At 42.6% G+C, this 21,738-nt stretch overlaps 1 protein-coding gene and 1 long non-coding RNA gene across 4 annotated transcripts in view; one reads left to right on the top strand and one right to left on the bottom strand.

The window, feature by feature from the left end:
* Positions 1-1,838: 1,838 nt before the first annotated feature.
* Positions 1,839-10,121, top strand: LOC101911444 (cytochrome P450 2H1). The gene is made up of 9 exons (XM_005234591.3): positions 1,839-2,077; positions 3,500-3,662; positions 4,522-4,671; positions 6,450-6,610; positions 6,953-7,129; positions 7,560-7,701; positions 7,992-8,179; positions 8,642-8,783; positions 9,223-10,121. Exons 1-9 carry the CDS (start codon positions 1,910-1,912, stop codon positions 9,402-9,404), a joined length of 1,473 nt encoding a protein of 490 aa, XP_005234648.2. The 5' UTR covers positions 1,839-1,909; the 3' UTR covers positions 9,405-10,121.
* Positions 10,122-10,791: 670 nt separating this feature from the next.
* Positions 10,792-21,738, bottom strand: part of LOC114011365 (uncharacterized) — an 18,991-nt gene continuing 8,044 nt past the window's right edge. For 2 of the 3 annotated variants that reach the window (XR_008748500.1, XR_008748499.1), the window contains one exon: positions 10,792-16,368. This is a non-coding gene — a long non-coding RNA (uncharacterized LOC114011365). Of the gene's footprint in view, positions 16,369-16,398; positions 18,771-21,738 lie in introns of those variants that run through there. The other variant, XR_008748504.1, reaches the window with a different exon arrangement.

The raw sequence follows: 21,738 nt of genomic DNA, 5'->3' as shown, positions 1-21,738 counted from the left end.
CTTGCCAGCATTATCCGCTGCATTGTCTTTGAGCACCAGTTTCATAGACAGGAAATATCTGACCTTTGTTAACCAGAGGTACACATGAAAATAATATCCTTTGGCACTGATTCTCATTCAGAGTGAGTTTAACGGTAATTTCATGTCTCTCTCTTATTACACAGAGACTTCCTTCAGTGATGAAACTAGTTGGGGTTTTTTTTTCCCCAGTAATGTTCCCATTCCCTTCCTTGAGCTGCAGGTGTTATCAGCTCCCATTCTCCACACCCCACATCCTCTTCCCTTGTTGTTTCCCTGCTGGGGCTTCAATGGGTCTGAATTAACATGACTTTAGGACTATTACATGACTCACAAAAGTCAACTTCAGTAACATGCCTTAATCTTAATCACCAACGAGTAATTCATGCTAAGTGTCACTTAAACAGTATCAGAAAGTAAGTATAATAAATTTGCACCTACTAAACTCCTTTTTCTTACCTTGTACCTACTTCATTGGTTTACTGCATTACAGGTTTTCTGAAACTTGAGCTATGCTGTTTAGTAATTATGTCTAGTGTAGGAAAGGTGTACCTGTTATTCAGACACCTTCCAATACCTACTTAGTTTTAAGAAAACATTAGCCACCCGGCCCTGGCCAGCAGCAAGCCTGAGTGCCTGCTGAATGCACAGTCCCTTTCACATCCCCTTGCGCAGTGGTGTTTCCTCCAGGCTTTCCTGACTTGCTCCATCCATCTCCATATAGCTACCATGGCCAAATGTGCTCTGGGAGAGGACCAGTAGCTCCTTACATAAAGTCATGTAAAAAGGAAATATACAGCCTAATGCCATGCGTTGTAGTTGGGTCTGAGTGGAAACTGGGGAATGGCAGTGGAGGGGCACCTCAGACACAAAAGGCTGTAGGAATCTAAGTACAGTGTTTACAGTAGATTGCTGGCACTTTACAGACACTATGTACGATGTACAGACAAGATTTGGCAACAGAGTCCCAGAATCAGCTCTTCAGTCTCTGGTGACTGAATCACTGTTGTGCTCTACTTCTCTGCCAGAAAACACTCACAGTTCTCACCCTGTTTAGGGTTTTGGATTCCTGTGGGGAGGAGGAATGGGAAGCATAATATTTCATTTAATATTTTACGTTGTTTTACATACACAATATTAATTAAACTGGCCATTCCATTAAGCTCTGTTCAGGGTGCCTTTACCTTTCACAGATCTTCACAGCTTCCATGGATCTTCAATTAGTTTCTAGAAACATCAGAAAGGAGACTACAGGTTGCTGTAGGAATTTCTGGTTTGGGGAGAATCTGTGACCATGCAAATGCTGTAGACAGTATGGTTTGTTTGGTTAAAATATCAGATTAGGACAAGCTGGGTGTATCCCTCAAAATCTGCATGTGTGACTTGGGTACAATTTCATAATTTCATTCCAGAAGTGGAGGTGAAATGCCTCGAAAGAACTTGGAGTGATGCCCTTTTTCAACCATACCTACCTCCGCTGTGCTCAGATACTAGAAGGGCTGGCAGATGTCAATGTATACATGAGGGCAAACAGTAAGAGTTTAAGCATATAGATAGCAGCTAGACTCCAAATATTTCTGCATTTTGAGTTTCTTTGTCAGCATTAGAACATGATTTCTTTAGACCTACATGAATGATTACCCAAAGGAACACAAGCTGGAGAGGTTAAAAAGCAGTGCGTAAACAAGTTCATCCCTAGTTTGTTCATTCTTATCTAGAGCAGGTTAATAAGTAGCCTCACATCTCAGCAGGAATAGGAAGGCACTATTGACTAATTTCATCCATATGTTTTCATACCACAGAATATAAATAGGCATGGATTTACAGGTCCAACGTCAGGCTCTTCTGACACTTGACTTCTCTCCCTCAGCCTACCATTGGGCTCCTGGGAATGACCACTATTTTATTGCTGGTCTGCATCTCATGCCTTCTGCTTCTCTTTGCCACATGGAGAAGCATATCACAAAAAGAGAAGGAGCCTCCTGGTCCCATCACGGTCCCCATTCTTGGAAACATACTCCAGCTGAATCCCTGGAAGTTGCCTGAAAGCTTGAAGAAGGTAAGAGGCTGCCCTCTTCTTTCCTGTGTTGTCTCCACTGCATATAAAACAAAGTCTGGTCCAGACTGTCTCAGCTTTATTCGCGAGCTTACTTTGCATTGACCAAATGTCAGACTCAAACAGAAACAAAAGGTCTCCCAGAAATACATACTTCTGAAGTCTATGTATTGCAATAACCTACATATACAAGTCTATATATTTGCAAAAATTATGGTGATGATGAGTCCTGTGCTGACTTCATGGCAGTACTGCAATTTGCAGTGGATTTGCAATCAGGGCACTGATGCTATTGCAATATTCACTATACTCCTCCTGTACCCAGCTTCTTACCATGCCAGCAACATGGCCTAGCCCTTTTTTTGGCGGGGAGGACCCTGCTTCATTTTGCTGCCTTTGTTCCCTAGCAGGTAGGTAAGCTTTCCTGGGAGTGGAAGTAGAGAGTGAAGGGGTTGAAACAAAACAGTTTGGAGGTGAACTGTGCTGTCCATTCCCTCCCCTAGCTGGTGTTACACATCTGTCAAACAAAAACTGTGTGTTGCAAGGCCTGGGAGGGGTTAGATGGAGGGAGTTAATCTGGAATATCTGTTCCTTAAGGGATTGTGAGGCGGTGGTGACAGATGGATGGGCAGGGCAGGTGTCCCTGGGTTCTTCAGAGCAAAACTGTGGTGACAGCAAACATCACCATGCCTATCATCAGAGGCACACATACCCATACGAGCTCCTTTTTGCTTTGGTGCTTGTGAACGCTGAGAATTGTGAGCACCCTCAGGCATTCTGCTTTGTTTCAGAGCACTAGGTGATTGAGTTTCCCACCATAAAAAAGACTGGGACTCTATCTGGTTTGCTCTTAAAAAGCGAACGTTGAGAAGTGTTCCAGGTCAGATCAAGTAGCCCAAGAATGTTCCTGCAACTGTAGCCAAAAGCAGATGCCTGGGAAAGAGCACATGACTAGTGCAAGGATGCAGTCATTCTCCGCTGATATACTTGCCCAGTTTCCAGAGGTCTGTGGCCCAGGAGATTTTAGAGACAGCTGTGGTTATGTTTGTGCTCAAAAACCCTTTAGGCACTTGTTTCCCTAAGTATATGTAACTGCTTTTTGGGCCCATGTAAACTGTTACCTGCTGTGTCCTGTAGAAAAGCATTCCAGACTGTTTTGCAAGCCCTGTGAATAGTTAACTGTTTTCTTTTCTGGGATTTGGGCTTGACACCTCACCATTTCCATTCATATCCCCTGTTTTTTGTACAATTCCCTCTTCCCTTGGCTGTAGTTCATAGCTGAAGGATCTCTGTGCTGCTAACCAATGCCACACCTCAGCGATGCTGTGACAATGGCACATCGCCCCTCAGACCCCTTTGCTACAAACTTCTTTTCATAGGATTAACATTCAGACATGTTGTTCCTTCTGTTCCTCTTTCCTACAGCTCAGCAAGAAGTATGGCTCTGTCTTCACAATATATGTAGGCCCACAAAAGATTGTGGTGCTGTATGGCTATGATGTTGTGAAAGAAGCTCTGATCGATCAGGCAGATGACTTCAGTGGAAGAGGCAGTCTACCACTGTTAAGAAAACTCTTCCAAGGCACAGGTATGGCCCTGGTAATGTTAGCGTACAAAGCCAATGCTTTCAGTACTTCAGGAACACAGCTGAGAGGAATGTGAAGGGAATGGCGTATTTCACTTACTATGTTCATGCATACAAATAGGAATAGAAGACTAAAAGCCCAACTCGTTGCTTGGACCATGGAGTAAATTGGTCCCCTAGAGAACTGCTTAAGGTCCCAGGCTGGCTTCATTGAGTGCCTTTCTATTTTCAGCATGCTTCAAATTCCGGCTAAAACTTTGTTCACTAGGTGTGCCTCTAAGATCTTACATTCATTCTCCCATTTCTGAAAATATTGACAGTTTACATATACATGGTTAAGGAACGAGCAAAAGGAAAGTCCACAGCAGAACAAAGACAAAATAATATAGGTCATCCCAGTAAGAGCCACGTTCAAGGTTAGGCCCTGAGATTATTCACCAGGGGAGTTCCCAGTACAGCATTTATCTGGGTAAAAGTACCTGTTCCCTGGTACTATAGTACAAGTAATAATGATACTCTGTGTGAAGGCACACAGCAGAACATTTGAGCAGTTATGTCAGTGCAAAGGCCACGTGCCTGTGGCCAAGATCAACTCAGTACCAGTGCTGCCTTCTTATTTATGTCCTATCACAGTTTTTCATATTCTGAGAATAGACTCAGTTTTAATCAAAGTGCTGTGACAGATAAAATCTGTCAGCTCCAGAACTGCAGAGAAGTTGTTTTTGGGCAGATAGCAATTGAAGTGTAACTCCACAGAGAGGTGTCTTTGCATGCTGAGTACTTGCTGTGTAGGTCTCATTCAGGGGGGAAAAAACCCCAAACCTGTTTCCTCATGAAGGTCTGTTTTTCCTTCCTGTATCAGGCATTGTGACCAGCAATGGTGAGGTCTGGAAGCAACTCCGACGATTTGCACTCACCACCCTGCGGGATTTTGGGATGGGGAAGAAGAGCATCGAGGAGCGAATCCAGGAGGAAGCTTGTTTTCTGGTGGAGAGGATCAAGAGCACACATGGTAGGACACAGACTTTGTGCCTGCTGGGACACTCTGCATATCTGCAGTGAGACAATGAGGGCTGTGGGGCTGCTTCACCAAACCTATGACCCAAGAAGTGGGAATGTGGCTGCTGTTTCTGCTCCCTGCTCCAATAGGCAAAGTTATCATTGCTGGGAGTAGGTCGGTCAAAGGCACTGTGACAGTATGGAGAGGCAAATGTTGGAGACTGGCGTTGGAAAGCATCCTTTATCTTGTTCTGCTTGAGGAAGAAGACAGGAAGTGGCAAAGGGAACATCTTGGCCCCAAAGCCAAGGATGTGGTGGAATTCAGCCATGGAGACAGGGCTGGGCACTGCCAGGTAGCTAAGCAACATGCACTCCTTTGCTTGCCTCCTGCAGCTCCAAGTAAATGGATCCTGAATAAGTGGGTGACCAGAGAACTCATTTACAGATACTTGGGTTTGGGTCCAGTCCATCTGAACACTAGACAATACGTCCCAGTACTGGTGGGGGTGTGCAATGGGAACAGGGACTATAAGCTGCTTTTGAGGGCAGGCCATGAGGTAACCCCCTTGGTTCCAACCTATAAATGTGTTTTCTGGCAGTATGTAGGACCACATTACTTATAACTACCTCCCCGGAGAGTGGCACAGTACCAGACTGGACTGCAGGCTTCCTTTCCACAGCCAGCCTTCAATGTGTGCTCATTCTGCCGAGGCGGGGGGATGAGGGGGGTGGGGTGGGAAGCAGGTAGAGCTAAAAGGATGCTGCAGCATCACTGTTTCTCATGACTCACTAGAAAATTCACTCTGGTTTCATAGATAAACATTCCTGCTACAAATCGAAGAAAACACTCTCACCTGCATTGCTCTTACCCTTCCTCTAGCACGGTAACACCGTATTTCCTATGCTCTACTGCAAACCTCCATTTCTGGCTCACCTTGTTACAGCATCTTTTACTGTGTACTAAAAGACTCTGCAAACAAGATATATACCACTGAAAAGTATAAACCCATTATTCACTCTTACTGCAAATAATAAGTAGCTAGGACTAGTTATCTACTAGGCTCAGCATTAATATACTCATCACCCCTGATGAGACATCTGCTGAGTCTTCAATAGCCAGGGAGTCATCAGTCAGGCAGGGAAGGGCTGGTGCCATTCCTCCTTGGAACAGGCTGATCCTCAATGCTGCCAAGTTGCCATTTTCTGACTCCTTGTTTTTCTTTGAGAACTTAGTATCTTTTCCTGTTGTTGTTCCTCCTCTTGAAACCTTCAGATGCACCCTATCACTGTCTGCAATTATACCTTTCCTTTCTTTCTTGGGTCTAATCTCACCTTTTTCTCACATTGCAGTTCTCTTCTTACGAACTTATGTAACTCTGCTATCAAAACTAGACTTTGCTCACAGGCACTTGAACCCCTGAGAGAGTGTTATACAGCTGAGGTTACGCTAATAGAGCTCATAAACAGGGTTCAATAACCTAAAGACATGGCTCAGACAAAGTCCTTGTGGGGTCACTGGGTCTTGGTGGTGATCTTTAGGCCATTTCTAATAAACAATCTATAAGCCAGTGTTCTGTTGAGAACAGAAGAGGTACTCAGCCATTCCAACAGGGAAATTAGTTCACTTCAAGTACAGAGGAATAAATCGGATAAACTCTTCACCATCTTTTCCAAGGACTGCAAAATTCTGGCTCTCGAGAGGATGCAAAACTTCCCTGTAGTGTCAGAGGAGAGGACTATGTGAAATACTGAAAGAAAGATACCAGAGGTTTTTTATTCTTGCTGTTGCAGAGCAACCCTTCAACCCTGGAAACTTCCTAGTCCATGCTGTTTCCAATGTCATCTGCTCCATCGTCTTTGGGGACCGGTTTGACTATGAGGACAAGAAATTTCTAACTTTGGTTGATTTGATAGAGGAAAACAGCAAGCTCCAGAACTCTATACAAACACAGGTGTGTAAAGCTTTATTTAATTAATACATATTTAAATTATTGTAAGATTTTATTGATTAATATTGAGTCATATAATTATTTTTTAATTGGAGTGGATTTTCCTAAATTTAGAGACATTTCTTAAAAGCCAAAAAGGCAGTGAAATAACCACTTCCTGTTGTTTTTTCTTACCTTATGGAGTTGTATGTCCAGAGAAGGATGTAATTGCAAAAGTTGCTCAATTGAAATCTATCCTTGAATATAGTCAAACCATAAAGTAAAAGGCATTAAAATCCAGTTGAATAATAAGGACCTACTGTTCCAAGACAGTTTAATTCAATTTCAATCATTTTATTCTTACAGCTGTACAATTTCTTCCCAAATATCATGGAATATTTCCCTGGGCCTCATCAAAAACTGGCAAAAAATATTGAAGAAGCTGATCACTTTACTTCAGAAATTATAGCAGAACACCAGGAAACCCTGGATCCCACCTGTCCTCGAGATTTTATTGATGCTTTTATTAACAAAATGGAACAGGTAATGTAAGGGCAAGAGATTTATTGGATTATAGGAAAAACACTGCTTGAATCCCAGCATCTTTTCAGTTGTGGCAGGGCACTGGGCTTTTGCAAATACAGAGGGGAACTTCATTTTCTTGGCACTTCATTCTCTCCTCTCCATTTTCTTATCAAGGATTTTTAAACACAGGATTAACAGTACTAGCCGAAGTTAGGAAAGCTGGAGACCAATCTGGTTGAGGTAATTCAGTGCTCCTCCCATATTAAAAAAGATTCATGATATTATTTAGTAAAAGTACAAAAAATGCTGGTGTTCTGGAGAGTGAGTGTCATATTTTTGAAAGGACATGAGATGGGCTTAGAAACATACATTATGGGTATAGGACTTTCCTTTTTAAACAGGCTGCTTAGCTTTGTCATTCAGAATGTTCTGCCAAATCTTCCTCCAGGAGAAAGGGAATGGTCGCTCAGAATTCACCACTGAGACCTTGAGGAGGACCACGCTCGACTTGTTCCTTGCAGGAACAGGGACCACCAGCATCACACTAAGACATGGATTTCTGATTTTGCAGAAATACCCAGAGATAGTAGGTAATAGAAAAGGAAATAAACAATTGTAAAAATTTTAATAGGTCATGGGATCAGTTTGGACATTTCCTGTCACTACCACATGTAGCAATGGTCCCCCAACTAAGGAAACATGTATTTGCAGTGCAGAAACGTGTTAGTACTAGTATCGCTTTACTGTGAATAGAACTAAGACTAAGTACATTCATATATTCCTGGTGCACTAAAAAGCAAGTTTTGCTGTAAATATGGGGAGAGGTTTAGGCAAACAGATGGGGGACTTGTCCATTCAACACTTACTTATTTCCTGACAGAGAAAATTCAAAAGGAGATTGACTCTGTGATCGGCCAAGACCGAAGCCCCTGCATGGCAGATCGGAGCCGCATGCCCTACACAGATGCTGTAGTCCGTGAAATCCAGAGATTTGTTGATCTCCTTCCGCTTAATGTCCCACATGCTGTGATCAAAGACACCAAGTTCAGAGACTATTTTATCCCCAAGGTCTGTTCCACTATGTCTGAGAAAGGTCATAATCTCTTGAAAACAAAGATGTGTTCTATTAATTTAATTTAATTTAATTTTCAAAACCAATGAAATGTGATATAGAATTGGAATAATTCTGTTTCAAAAGGGATTCTGGCAGTTGAGTCCAACCCCTTTCTATCTGACAAAAAAAGGACTTTTCATCCTCTATGTGAAGAGGGAGACACAGCTTTCTATTTTTTTCACATAAATGTAAGCAAAGTTCTAAATTATCTGGAAGCAATATTAAATACTCTAATCAGACTCACTATTAAAATTCATTTTAAAAAATCTTTGCCATACCAATGGCATACTTTTTTATTCGTTAAAGTAATTTTAAACGGGCTAAATGTTGACTACCATTATTTTTAGCTCTGGAAACTTCTCAGTGCTGCTTTGCTTCAGTATGTCTCCATTTTAACTTTCTTATTGCTAATTCAGGACACTATGATACTCCCTGTGCTGAACTCCGTCCTACATGACAGCAAGGAATTTCCAAATCCAGAAAAATTTGACCCAGGACATTTCCTGAATGCAGATGGTACCCTTAAAAAGAGTGACTACTTCATGCCATTTTCTGCAGGTAACACCTCTTTCTATCTCAGATCCTAGACTATTGTCTCCTAGAACCGCTTTGAGGATTTTAATGGCTGTCACCGTGGTCCTTACAGTGATGTCTGTGGTCTGCTAGAGTCACTTCCGGGCAGCTCTGACTCCTGTACTGGAGTGCCAGTTGACCTCCTTTTTTAGTCATCACAAAAGCTGCTCCAGTGCATTCTGCAAGAAGAGGTGTATGAAGTGGGACTCAGCCATGCAACTTCTCTCTCTCCAAACCTAGCAGCAAAAAGCAGCAGAATATGAGAAATCAAAGCCTTCAAACTGCCTTTGCCCACTGAGCACTTTCATTGTTCTAGACACTTAGCCCCCCATTGCTTCCTGAACTCTCATGGAACAGTGGTTAAAATCAGTTACCAGCAAAACACTTCACTGCCACCTTACTTTTTATTACTTTTTGCTTGCAGGAAAACGCATCTGTGTGGGAGAAGGTCTGGCCCGGATGGAGCTTTTCATATTTTTAACAGTCATCCTGCAGAAATTTACTTTGAAACCCGTTATGGATCCCAAGGACATTGACATTTCCCCATTAGCCACCAGTCTGGCAAATATACCTCGACCTTATGAGGTTTCTTTTCTTCCGCGTTAGCCAAGTGAAGACAGTTGCCAGCTCTGAAACTCATGAAAGCTCTGGTTAAACAATAGTAACTTTCCGATCTGTTGAGACTGAAACACTCAGATCATTTGCTTAGATACTTTATGGAGAGAAATGTGCTTAGAGAATAAAATTGCATGATACTTTTGTAAGCCAGCTCTAAACAGAGACAGAGTAGGAAATTGCATAGGGCAGGAGAATGCTCCCTGTGCAAAATTATATAGGGTCTCCTCTGAACGTACCTCACCTAGCTCAGGTTTCTATCTGGCTCCTGACAACCTGACATGTCAGGGTGTGTGTTCTAGTGCACCGAGAGCCCTGCTGCTTCTATGCCTATCACTTGAGCCTCTCAGCACAGCAGGAACAGGTCTTGTACTCCAGGGTTTCCACAGACTCCGCTTGAGGTATCTCTCTCCTCTGTATTTTCTTTGTTGTGACCTATCTGTAAAACTAAGCATAAAACAGTGGTGGGTTTTTTTTTCCTGTTAGAAGATGATCACCTACGGTATTCTTGCTCCAGTACATATTCTTTCCTATGGTGGGGATGTGGTTTATTGATGACTGGGCAGGTGGGTTCTCTCTTATGTGATTACAAAGCAGGTTTGTGAAATTATAATTTATATTGCAAAATAAAGTAGTACACTGAATTGTTGTTTTTCTGATATCCCAGAACAACATCTTTTAGTAAAAAACCTGCATCCACAAAGCTTATATTCCCCAATGTCTTCTAAGTCTTGTACATATCTGACTGTTTCATTTCAATTGTTTATATGGAGTATATTATGGCTTGAAGATGGAGCTGGCCAATGATCTATAAAATTTCAGTTCTCAGTAACAACATGGGAGAAGGCTGGACTGACCCTATGAGACCTGCCAGAACCCCAACTGTGGTTACAGAGCTGTCCACTGCGGTAAAAGAGGACAAGTTAAATAATACTGGGACACCCCTGCCACCACCCTACCCCGCAGTGCCATTTACTAGATGAACAGCAGCTTGCATTTCCCCATTATTTCATGAAGTGCGTAAAGATCATTTCAGCAATGTTACAATCAGGAGAAAAAAAGCAGATAAAAAAGGTTTACATGAGTCACCAAGCATATACATACAGGTGTAGGACTGGCATTGCTTAATTTGATCACATTCCCTGTAACGTGTAATTTATAGTGATTACAGTGAAGACAGACACCTGAATCTGCTATGTGAAAAAAGACAGAAACTGTAATATTTCCGTAACAGCATTAACCGTTTAAGTGTAACAGGCACAACTTCCTTCCTTTCAAAGTATTAATAAGCTAGATATACCATGGGCTAATACCACAACATTGCAAAGGCAAAAGACACCAATGCCGCAGAAACATGGAAATATGAATGAAAGACACATGAAAATATCATCTAGTTTATTGCCATATACCAAAGAGGATCAACTATTACAAGTCTTCTCACCAGGTAAAAAGAAAGCACTCCATACTTTCTCTTCAGCTGTGCCATGACTAAGCTAGGCAAAGCAAAAGGCCTGGGGACAGCTTCTCTGCTCCAGACGTCTTCTTCCATGCTGAAAAGACAAGGAGGCAGTCAATACAAATCAGCAAGACGACAGCTTTAGCTCCCACAGACTCCACCACGATATGCAGCGGGCTTTGAGATTAGGGGAGGGCTAAAGCTGCGTCCTGAAGCCTCACTTTGTGTTGCCTGTGGTACAAAAAGCAGTGCAATGATAACCTATAACTATGCTCACTAGGTGCTTTAGTGCCAAGTAATGTTACCTACCGCCTCCTGGGACAGTAAGGATCAGATTTTTAAAATTTCAAACATTTAATGGATAGGATTTACCTCATCAACCTTGGTTAACCACAAAACTGAAAATCATCAGTTTAAAAAATTAACCATCATTAGCAAGCTCTACATCCCCCACAAAGCCATACTGCTCACTCTCACCCTGCCTGCTAGCACTCAGTGTTGCCTAGACTTTTTCTTCTGCTGGTACTGTTACAGACAGTGCATTGCAGTGCCCTAGGCAGGGCTATATGAATTTTCTATGGCAAACTTGACACGATGTCCTGTCACTTGACCATGTGAAAAAGTGGCTTTCAAACTCAATTAATCCATTCTGTGCACTGTTGCTATTAGTTCCCAAATACCTCTCACAGAACGCAAGCACCTCTGTGAGCTCAAGTTTCTAAGACGTTCCTAAGGTGGAAGCAGCTACAGAAGCAACAGTCAGATGGGCAAGCACCAGCAAAGAAAAGAACTGGCAAGTTCTCAAATGCACCAAAGGTGTTCCCAAGTGACAAACTCAGGGAAGCAACCCATGAGGCAAACAAACGTACTTGAGCATTTTACCCATAACAGGGCAATAGCCCTTGCCTGAGCTACTATTGTAAATTAACATGACGCGCATAATTAATTGTATGTCTGGACACTAAGGATAGATGTGGGTGATGGGAGATGGAGTGATCAAAGGTGAATACAAGCACTTTAGAGTAGCCAGGTGTAAAATCAGGTATCTTTGATTTCTTTTGTTAAAGAGGAAAAAGTAGTGGGCAGAGTGCATACCAGAGCCTCATGTGTGCATGTATGTTACTTACCCCTTGTAGGCTGCAGGGAAGGCTGCTGAGACATTTGTGAATTCCCACAGCATTTAAAAGGGAAAGTTATGAAAATAGTGGCTTTATGCACAGCTCTCAAAGTTCTTTGTGATTCTCACAGTTATAATTTCAAAGATTGTCCTGGTTTTGACTGAAACAGAATTAGTTTTCTTCCTAGTAGCTGGCACAGTGCTGCTTTTTAGATTTAGTATGGAGAATAATGTTGATAACAGATTGATGTTTTAGTTGTTGTTAAGCAGTGCTTACCCTAAGTCAAGGACTTTTCCATTTCCCATGCTCTGCCAACACAGAGGGGCACAAGAAGCTGTGAGGGAGCATAATCAGGACTGACCCACACTAGCCAAAGGGGTATTCCATACCATAGAATGTCATGCTCAGTATATAAAATGGGGGGAGTTGGCTGGGAGGGGCCGATGGCTGCTCAGGGACTGGCTGGGCATTGGTCAGCGCACAGTGAGCAATTGTACTGTGCATCTTGGGTTTTATTCCTCTCTCTCTTCTCGTTATCTCCCTTCTCATTATATTATTATTAGTATATTTTACTTTATTTCAGTTATTAAACTATTCTTATCTCAACCCATGGGTTTTAGCTTTTTCCAATTGTCCTCCCCATCTCACCAGGCTGGGGAGAGTACGTGACCAGCTGCGTGGTACCTAGTTGCCAGCTGCGCTTAAACTGTGACAAAGATAAATTCTGACCTCTTGAGATGTCCTTGATACCTCTATACAGTAGCATGTTAAGCTATATATGACTCTCTAGAGACCCAAGAGTTGAAAGCAGCTTTGTATCACAGATTAAGCTGTCTGCTGGATTACTGATTAACACTGAAGAACTTTGGATCTGGGACCCACCTTTCTAAACAGATCATCTGTTTGCCAAACAAATACAACAGAGACGTTTTTCACATGCATCACAACTGTAACTCACAATACTTGTGTGCTGTGGTATATGCCCCGTGCACTCAATAGAGGCACACACAGAGCGAAGGTTCCAACTTTCTTGCAGCTGAGGGAACCAAGGAGAGTTTTCACACTTGTGTTTTTGCCTTTTCAAGCTCACCTGCCCCACTTGGCTGCTTTCACTGAAGACTCAGTCCAAGGAGCATAGCTTTTCCACTCTGCAATGTGTGGCCCTCTTAATAGCCTCCCACACACATGAACACACTTTGGTTACCTATTGTTCAAATCAAGAAGCCCACAGAACTGGGGTCAAAGGACAGATTATGGATTTTACTGCCTAGCTTGTGGCATCTGATTTCTGTTCCAGCTGACTCCCTGCCCCAGCTTCCTGATGGGTTCCATTTGCAGCTGTCTGAAATACTATTGAAAAGTAAAGGAAAATCCCCAAAACCCTACATAAGTGGATTAATTCCCCAAAAATGATGACCTTTAGATGTTCCTGTGCTGTACTCATGCACTGCAAGAAATAACAAGCTCTGAGGCTCACCTGAACTCTCTTCATAGGCTAAAATGTGGCCTCCTTTATAGGAAACAGCATATGCTTTCTACTAAGAGAGAGAGTAAAATGATTGTACATGCTGTAGGTTAGAAACATGAGTAATCACTATGGACAATTACGCTTTAGCAAGGCTTTAGGTTTTTGTATAGTCTGGGGAACATTCGCTGTAAGAAACTGCAGAAGGTAAAAATGAACTGGTCTTTCCATTGGCTTTTCCTTTTCAGATGAAATTTTTCCTCTGTACTAAGGTGAGGTAGAAAATATTTCCTGTCATAATTCCCAGGTTAAATGCTTTTTAGCATCTTTCAAAGTAACGTTTACCTTTAAATTTGAACAGCTATTCACTTGTCACATTGATTCTCGTTTAATATTTCAAATTTCAAACAGTGCATCCTATTTTATTGCATAGCATTCCTATATCATGTCTGTACTGCATTGCTTTCTTTAACTACTCCTTATGCAGTGCCTTTAAGTAAAATTCTTTAACTTGCTATCATGTCAGAAAGATGCCTAGTTTCTTTATGGCAGCCTCCCTGAATTTCCTTTGTTCCTAATTCAACTCTTTGAAAATGAGGGGGAGAGAGAGGGAGGCCAATAGCCCCTGGTGGAAAGTAGCCCTGGCTACCTTAGGATCTACTTGTACCACTGGGATGACATACCCAGTTACAAGGATGGAAAGTTGTGTGAGGATGCCACCACAGCCATCTGCTCTCCAGGTCATAATCCAGACCTTACAAGGTGCAACAGCTATCATCTACAGCAGAAAGAGACTAGGACCATTTAATGCCAGCGAGCCAAAGATCTCTCCAGATTCTGCCAGGCATTGCTCTCATATTAAATGAAACATCAGCTCTTCCCGCTTCTGTCTTCTCAGTTTTATCCTCCCAAAAGAACACCTCTGCCTAGGCAAAGCCTCACAGAAAAGTACCTGTTCCTATGGAGAACTTTTGGGAGAGTGGCATAAGTCCTTTTCCACTGAACTCTACACCTCTGTTAATCAATCAGAGCTTATTTTACAACATAAGGTCTATACAACACCACTGCACATACTGAGCCCAAATGTATTGTGAACGTGGGACCAAACTGAGCTGAAACAATTTAACAAAAAAGAACACAGCTTTTAAGTTACATCCACTTGCCTCAGGGAAGTTATTCTTCAGCTGCAGCATGTTTCCCATGAGGGGCAAAGGAAATGGCCCAGAAGGCAGCTTCCCTGTTTCAGACATCTTCCTCCGCGCTGAACAGACAAGGCAGACAATGCAAAACAGCGAGAAAATTATTGCAGCTCCTGGAGATTCCATTGCAAAGTAGAACAGGGATGTGGGATCAGGAAGGGATGAAGCTGCATCCTGGAAGGCTCACTTTATGAAGCCTACAGTAAAACCAGCAGTGCAAAGGAAACCCATAGCTCCTTTCATTTCCTCTGGGTTAAGCATTTTAGGCAGAAAAGAATCATTCACTGCTAATAAACTTGGATGAACTACTTTAATTTTTAAGTCTTTGTGACCTTTTCTAAGGTCAACCTTGTTCTACTGTAACATCAGAAAGCAGGGACAAACATTCATCATTAACAAACCCTGTCATACTTTCATAGCATGCCTGTCTTCTGCCTATTACTGTTGCTTATAGGTCTGTCCTCTGATGAGATGCTGCAAATACAACAATGTAGTTATCTTCAGGCCATTGTATACACTTACGATTACCATCCCATTGGATATCTTTTAACATTTCTATTGAACACGAGTACCAGGTTAAAAAGTATACACTTCATTCTAGAAGAGCCGTTTTTCAGCTGTTGGACATGCTGCAGTTTCCACTAATGATTTAAGAGCCCATTCTGAAAACCATGGGCATCTCCACGAAGTACTGCTCTGAAAGTTAGATGACTTCAGAATAACTTGTTAGAGCAGCTGGGTAGAACCGTTTTGAGGTACCGGGGAAAAAAAATCTTCCTCTGGAACTGAACTCTTCTGTTTCTGCTTAAAGAGCTGTATTTGCTAGGCTGTTTTTCACTCCCTGGTTTGCAGTTGCAGTCCAGGTCCTCAAGAATTGATTCAGCTTTGAAGCAGCTGCATAAACCGCTTTGATGAGATACTTTGCCCCTTGATTCTCAACTGTCAGCCCTCCTTTTCCTCTGTTCTCTTCTGCATTCTTCCTTTCAAGCACCTGCTACATCCTTATTGTATTTTACACCAGAAAATGCTGCAGAGACGGAGATGCAGTCTCCCTCTGTACCTCGGTACCTTCTCTGGAATATCTTACAGACTCCTCAGGTAAAATGTTTGAGCAGCAACCAAGTTGTGCCTCTGCTTTTGGACTATACACTTCCCCAGTACAATGCTGTTCACACACCCCTAGGTATGGCTCTTCTATGGTGCTGCTCTCCGAAGATCTGCAATCCTTGCCATGACTTGGGTTCTACCAGCCACACAGAAGACCCTCAAGCAGAGAGGGGAGTAGTTTCTCAGAGACAGAACCGGGAACACAGCTGTCAGCTCTTGGCCTAACTGGGATGTCACTGTCACACAATCCTCCAGCCAGCCAGGTAGTCAGTCTCTTAAATTTCCTCCCAGTCGAGTCACCTGTGGGACACGTCTTTCCCGTTTCTGCTTCCTGGAGGTGGGATACTCAGAGTTTGTGCAGGAATTTGCTATTTCTTAGCTCTCCACTGAAAACACTAAGCACTTGTTGGCAATGCATGGCTAGATGGATTTCCATCTTCAGAGTTCCTGAAGGTTTTCATCTTTGTGGTTGCAAAATAGCATTGTGTTTTCTATGCGTAGAAAAGCAACTTTTTCAACAGGAACAAGATTTGGTCCTTTGCCTTTCTTGCTTGAGCTTGCGGAAGTTTTCTGTGCTGACACATTGCTCCCCTGGGGCTCTCCTGCAATCCTGTCAGGGAAACACAAAGAAAAGAGACATGCCACGTTATTCTTCTTTGAAATTTTCAGTGCCCCGATCACAGAGATTCCTAGACCTTCCAACAGCACACTGGGTTGCATGTGGCGAGTGGATCTCTTCATCAAAGCAACTATCAAATGCACCTGTGGCTAAAACAAGACACGGCTAAGCCAGCAGTTCTACAAAACCAGACCCACGTAGAAGTGTCTCTGAAGTACATTTAAACCAATTCTTGAGCCTGCTCTTTGCCTTGCTATAGACATAGAAACCAGACACTGGGACTCTGACTATGAAGAGGTGGGATGGGGCAGGTCATGAAGGTCCCTGCAGAATGAGCGTTCTCCACGTGAGGCAAGTACAGAAGGAACGCGATACAATGGGTTTACTTCCATGTGACCACATTTAGCTATCCACTGGCACTCAGTCCCCTCGATCCCCCTGGGCCTTGAGGAGTGAGGAGCAATAGCTGTTAACAACAGCTGCATGGATACTGTCTTAAGAGGGCACCATCCCAATTTTAGTCATGACCCTGACAGCATCCTTTGCTTTCAGACATGTCTTTGGAGCCTTACGTGCTGATTAGGGCTTACAGCTACTATGTGTGTACTCCAGAGGGGTGTTTTGTACAGTCACAATCTATTTAGTCACAAGTTTCCAGTTCTCTGCTGAGCAGAGGAAAACCTCTAACCCTTGTGCCCCTGAGAATGTGTTCCTTCTTAGCTAGCACTAGCCTGTCCTTGGCTACAACCCTGTCTGCCCAAACACAGACAATCCTTATGTCCAACTTCCACGTTAGGAAAACTTCCTACTGGGTACTGGGCTGCTGCCATGTCTATAGCTGCCCTTGGCAACATAGCATGCTCCAGGCACACGTTACGGAAGGAAAGCCTTGCTGCCGCAGGGTAAGCTTGGTACATTAAACCATGCTTAAGAAGGGTGAGTCACACAACCATCTCCTCTTTTAAGAAAGACTAGCAGCCATGAAACATCTTTACTATTATGTGCCTCCTATGGTCTCAAGATGAAAAGGTGTCCTACTGGGTCCAAGGCTGTCGGAAGCGCTAGAGGGTACAAACACAAAACAGAGGAGAGCCGTGCTGTTCTTCTTGGCCACTTCAGGAACTTACGTAGCAAGACTGATGTTATGACCCCAGTGACAGTGAATCCTCCTTACTGTGGAACCATGAGTTTTGGCACCCCAGCTGGAATGAGGACATTCAGTTATGTGTTAAGGAAACGGGAGAGTGACCAGGTGTTGGTACCCATGTCAGTGTGAGTTTCTCCTTTAACAGATGGCAGCCCAGATGGGACGCTAAGACACAAGAGGAAGGAGTCAGGAATCTCTTCTGGACATATCTGTTAACAACGCTCTGCTGCCGGCAACTAGGTGAGATCACCTGATGAGACTTAGACACAGGTAATTCCAGACACAGACCTGAAAGTGCTCCTGTGTTTAAATTAAAAAAAAAAAAATCACATACTGGTGAGGAAGGTAATAAATTTAATAAGGTTGGGAATACGCCCAGCGTTGAAAGAGGGGGTGCTCCTTGCTGAGGTTTTAGAGAATTGGAAAGATATCCCTGGCACAGGCTTTGCAGAGATGAAAATAGATTATTTTGTGCCAGGACGAATGGCCATTCCTGACTTGTACTGGAGGAGGAGGACCGATGGATATGTGACCTCCTAGAGGAACTTGTAAGCCTCATAAACAAAAAATTTTGGGAATTATTTTAGAAGACACTGACAGCCAGGATATTGATTATTGGTATATACAGTATCATTGGGCACAGCAAAGAGGTAAATCACCTAAAACAAGGGGAAGCTCACTTGCCTCTACCCCAGAGACAGAGAAAACTGACCTTCCCACTGCAGGAATGTACCCTTTGAGGCTGGAATACATTCGTAACCCCAGAGCAGGACCCGGGGCTCCTCCAGAGGTTCCTTCTGTCAGTCACTGTGGTAATGAGATGTGAATGCTGGAGATGGAAATGTGGTCGCTTGGCAGAGTAAAATGCCGAGATGGAGAGAGGATGCTGAAAGATGTGCACAAATGGTATTGGGAATTGTTACAGATTATACTCCCAGCTAGAATGCTAGAAAAACTCTGAGAATATTATTCCAAATGGAACAGGGGGAAAGAATTTTTCAGAAAGATAGAAAAACTGCTCAGAGAAGACAAGGACTTAATCCTTGGCCCAAACAAGATCCTAATTGGCAGCCTCTGTTACTTTCTAATACTTTAGCATGGTTTTTTTGTGGAAGTTCAGGACATAGGCAATGGGAATGCCCACTTTGCCCGACAATCTCAGAACAAGGATTGACACCCCCACATCATCCATGGCCTCATTCACAACAGATGAAAAAGATTCTCGAGGAACTGCTGAGAGATGAACCTGGAAGGAACAGGGGTAAATGAGTGTGGACAAACTGCTGCAAAGGTAAATGGAATTCTATTCAATTTTTTTTTAATTAGAAGAAACAAGTTATTGCTAAAGGGGTAGTAGGCAAGGAGGTGAAATACCTTTTGACACCCCTTCCAACTGTTTTAGCCGGAAAAATTGCATAGGGAAGATTCATAGTTTCTCCTAATTACCCTATATCATTATTAGGGAGACACCTGTTGCAGGCAATGTGGGACACTGGTATCTCAAGGGCCTGACGGGATTTGCTTAATCCCTATGGTTTCTGAAATTGTGCACGTTTTAAAAAAATAAAGAACTTCATTTTTAAATACCATTGGGATTGAATGCAGTTCCCTGGGAATTGTGGAGTACCTTGAGTGAGGATGTGAGATTATTAGTATCAGCAGGACTGGTGGTAATAAAAACAAAAGGAGGGACTCTCCCCTCTATTAAACAGTATCCTGTTGTTGCAGAAGCAATCCCAAGCATTCAAAAACAACTTTATTTTTTCCTGAAAAAAAGAGGAATTCTCAGAGAATGCCAAAGCCCTTACAATACCCCAATTTTACCTGTAAGTAAGCACAGAATAGATGAAGATTGGACTCCAGCGTATAGATTTGCTCAGGATCTGTGTGTGGTGGATGAGCATGTTACCTCACCCGATAGTTCCAGAGTCTAATTTAATACTTACTCAGATACCACCGTCGGCAAACTCTTCTAACAATCTTAAAAACCTAAATTTTTCAGGACATTCTACTTTAGTTCAATATGTGGATGATCTTTCTAGCCAGTCATACAGAAGAAGAATGTGTGAGAGACACTGAATACCTGTGTATATGACTTGCAAAAAAGGGATGCCGCGCATCTCTAACCAAATGACAACTTTTGTCTAGGACAGCTTATTGTTCTTGTACTCTAGAACCAGTAATTAAAGGAACTCCCCTTTGTATACAGGCTACAGCAACTGCTGCTGTGCTAGTGGAAAGAACTCTGACTGCTGTCCTGGGACACCCCCTGACAGTATGTGTACCCCATTAAGTGAAAATACTTTTGAACCAACATACAGAAAAAACACTTTCTCAATAAAGTGATAAAGTACACACTGATATGAAGCAGTGCTTTTACCTGCAGACAGTGTGAGACTTGAAAGATGTAATAACCTTAATGCCACTGCCTACAGAGGGAGAAAAAGATGATCACAATTGTTAACAAGGGGTAACCACAACGAGTAAGCCATGAGATGATTTAACAGATCAACCTTTAGGTAATCCAGATTTGAGGTTTTTTACAGATGGATCATCATACTGTGAAGACGGCTGGCACTGTACTGGATACATGGTTACTAGAGATTCAAGTTTTGCTGGCCAGACCTTTACCTCACAATCTAGGTGCACAAGGTGCAGAAGTTGTTTCCTCTCACTGAGGCTGCAAAATACGCACTTGGACTGCAAGTTAACTTTTACACAGGCTCTCAGTATGCATTTGGAGCTTGTCATGCTACAGGTATGTTACGGAAGGAGTGTGGGTTTCTTACCTCCTCAGGTAAGACCACAGCACACGGAACTTTAACTGAAGAATTATTGGAAGCAATACAAGTGCCCATAGAATTGGCAGTGATTTACGTAAAGGCTCATACCAACTGCCAAGACAATGTATCTCAGGGAAATGCCCTGGCTGATGAAGCAGCAAAAGCTGCTGCATGGCAAGTGACTTGAGCAGTGACTCTGATTCTGACTGAGCAGGGTAAGGCTGAACTCCCAGATGGAACTCATCTCTACGAAGATTGACCCGAAGAAGAAACACAGACCTGGGAGAAACTAGGAGCACAACAATGTGACAGACAGTGGCTATTAGGAAGTAAACCACTACTTCCAAAGAGGTATTTACTACCTATCACTTGCTGGCAGCACAACAGAGCTCACGAAGGGCCAGAAAGTATTGCTCTTGAAATCCAACAACTGTGGGCAACCCCTGGAATTTATGCAGCAGCCAAAAGAATTTGTGAGGGCTGTTGGCTATGTAAAGAATCTGCCTCTTTAAGAATGAAGACACTGCTGGGAAAGACACCTTCAGCAACAAAAGAATCCTTTTCAAAACCTTCAGACTGATTATGCTGAAATGCCTGAAGTAACGGGGTTCACATATTGTTGTTGTTGATCAATTGTCAGGGTGGGCGGAAGCTTTCCCTACTTGGAAAAATGACTCAAAAACAGTTGTTAAAGCTCTCTTAAAGGAAATTATTCCTAGATAGGGAGTTCCAGAGCTAACTAATTCTGACAGGGCACTCATTTTTCTGCAGCTGTATTAAAACAGATTTATCATTTGTTAGGAATTCGATCACAATTACAAACTCCCTATCATCCAGAATCCTCAGGACAGGTAGAGAGGATGAATAGAACTCTCAAAGAGAAATTTATCAGTCTGTAAACAGACTAGGTTAAAAAGACATGAAGCGTTAAATTCAGGTTTACGGGATGTAAGAAACACTCCCAGGCAGCCAATTGGAATTTCTCCGGCAGAAATTCTTTTTGGAAGGACTATAGCACTACCAGGAACTTATGTCACCAAGATAGGTTTGTTGAATGGAGGCGAACAGGTAACCCAATTTTTATTGTGTTTGCAGAATTCTTTTTCAGATTTGAGAAACCATGCATATTGGTATCCAGGAATTAACATCTTTGTTCCCTGACCTATCAACATGGTTAAAGAAACGGATAGTTACAATACCTGTTGTGATCTTTATAGTTGTGTCTGTGATTGCACTAATGCAATGTTCTGTAACTTGTGTGACTGGCTTATAGCAAAGTTACAAGAAAGAACTTAGTTTAATAGCTGAGATATTGCGTACCTGAAATGGAAATAATAAGACAGAAGGAGAAAATCATTAAGAGAAAATGTATTTTGAATGAAGGAATTTAAAGTGCTGAACCAGCTAAATGGCAGTTCTTCTGCTCTTGCA

Source organism: Falco peregrinus, chromosome 1 (assembly GCF_023634155.1).
Source record: "Falco peregrinus isolate bFalPer1 chromosome 1, bFalPer1.pri, whole genome shotgun sequence".
Lineage (NCBI taxonomy): Eukaryota > Metazoa > Chordata > Aves > Falconiformes > Falconidae > Falco > Falco peregrinus.
Note: the sequence above shows the minus strand (reverse complement) of the source record. Positions and strands in the feature narration are given on the sequence as shown.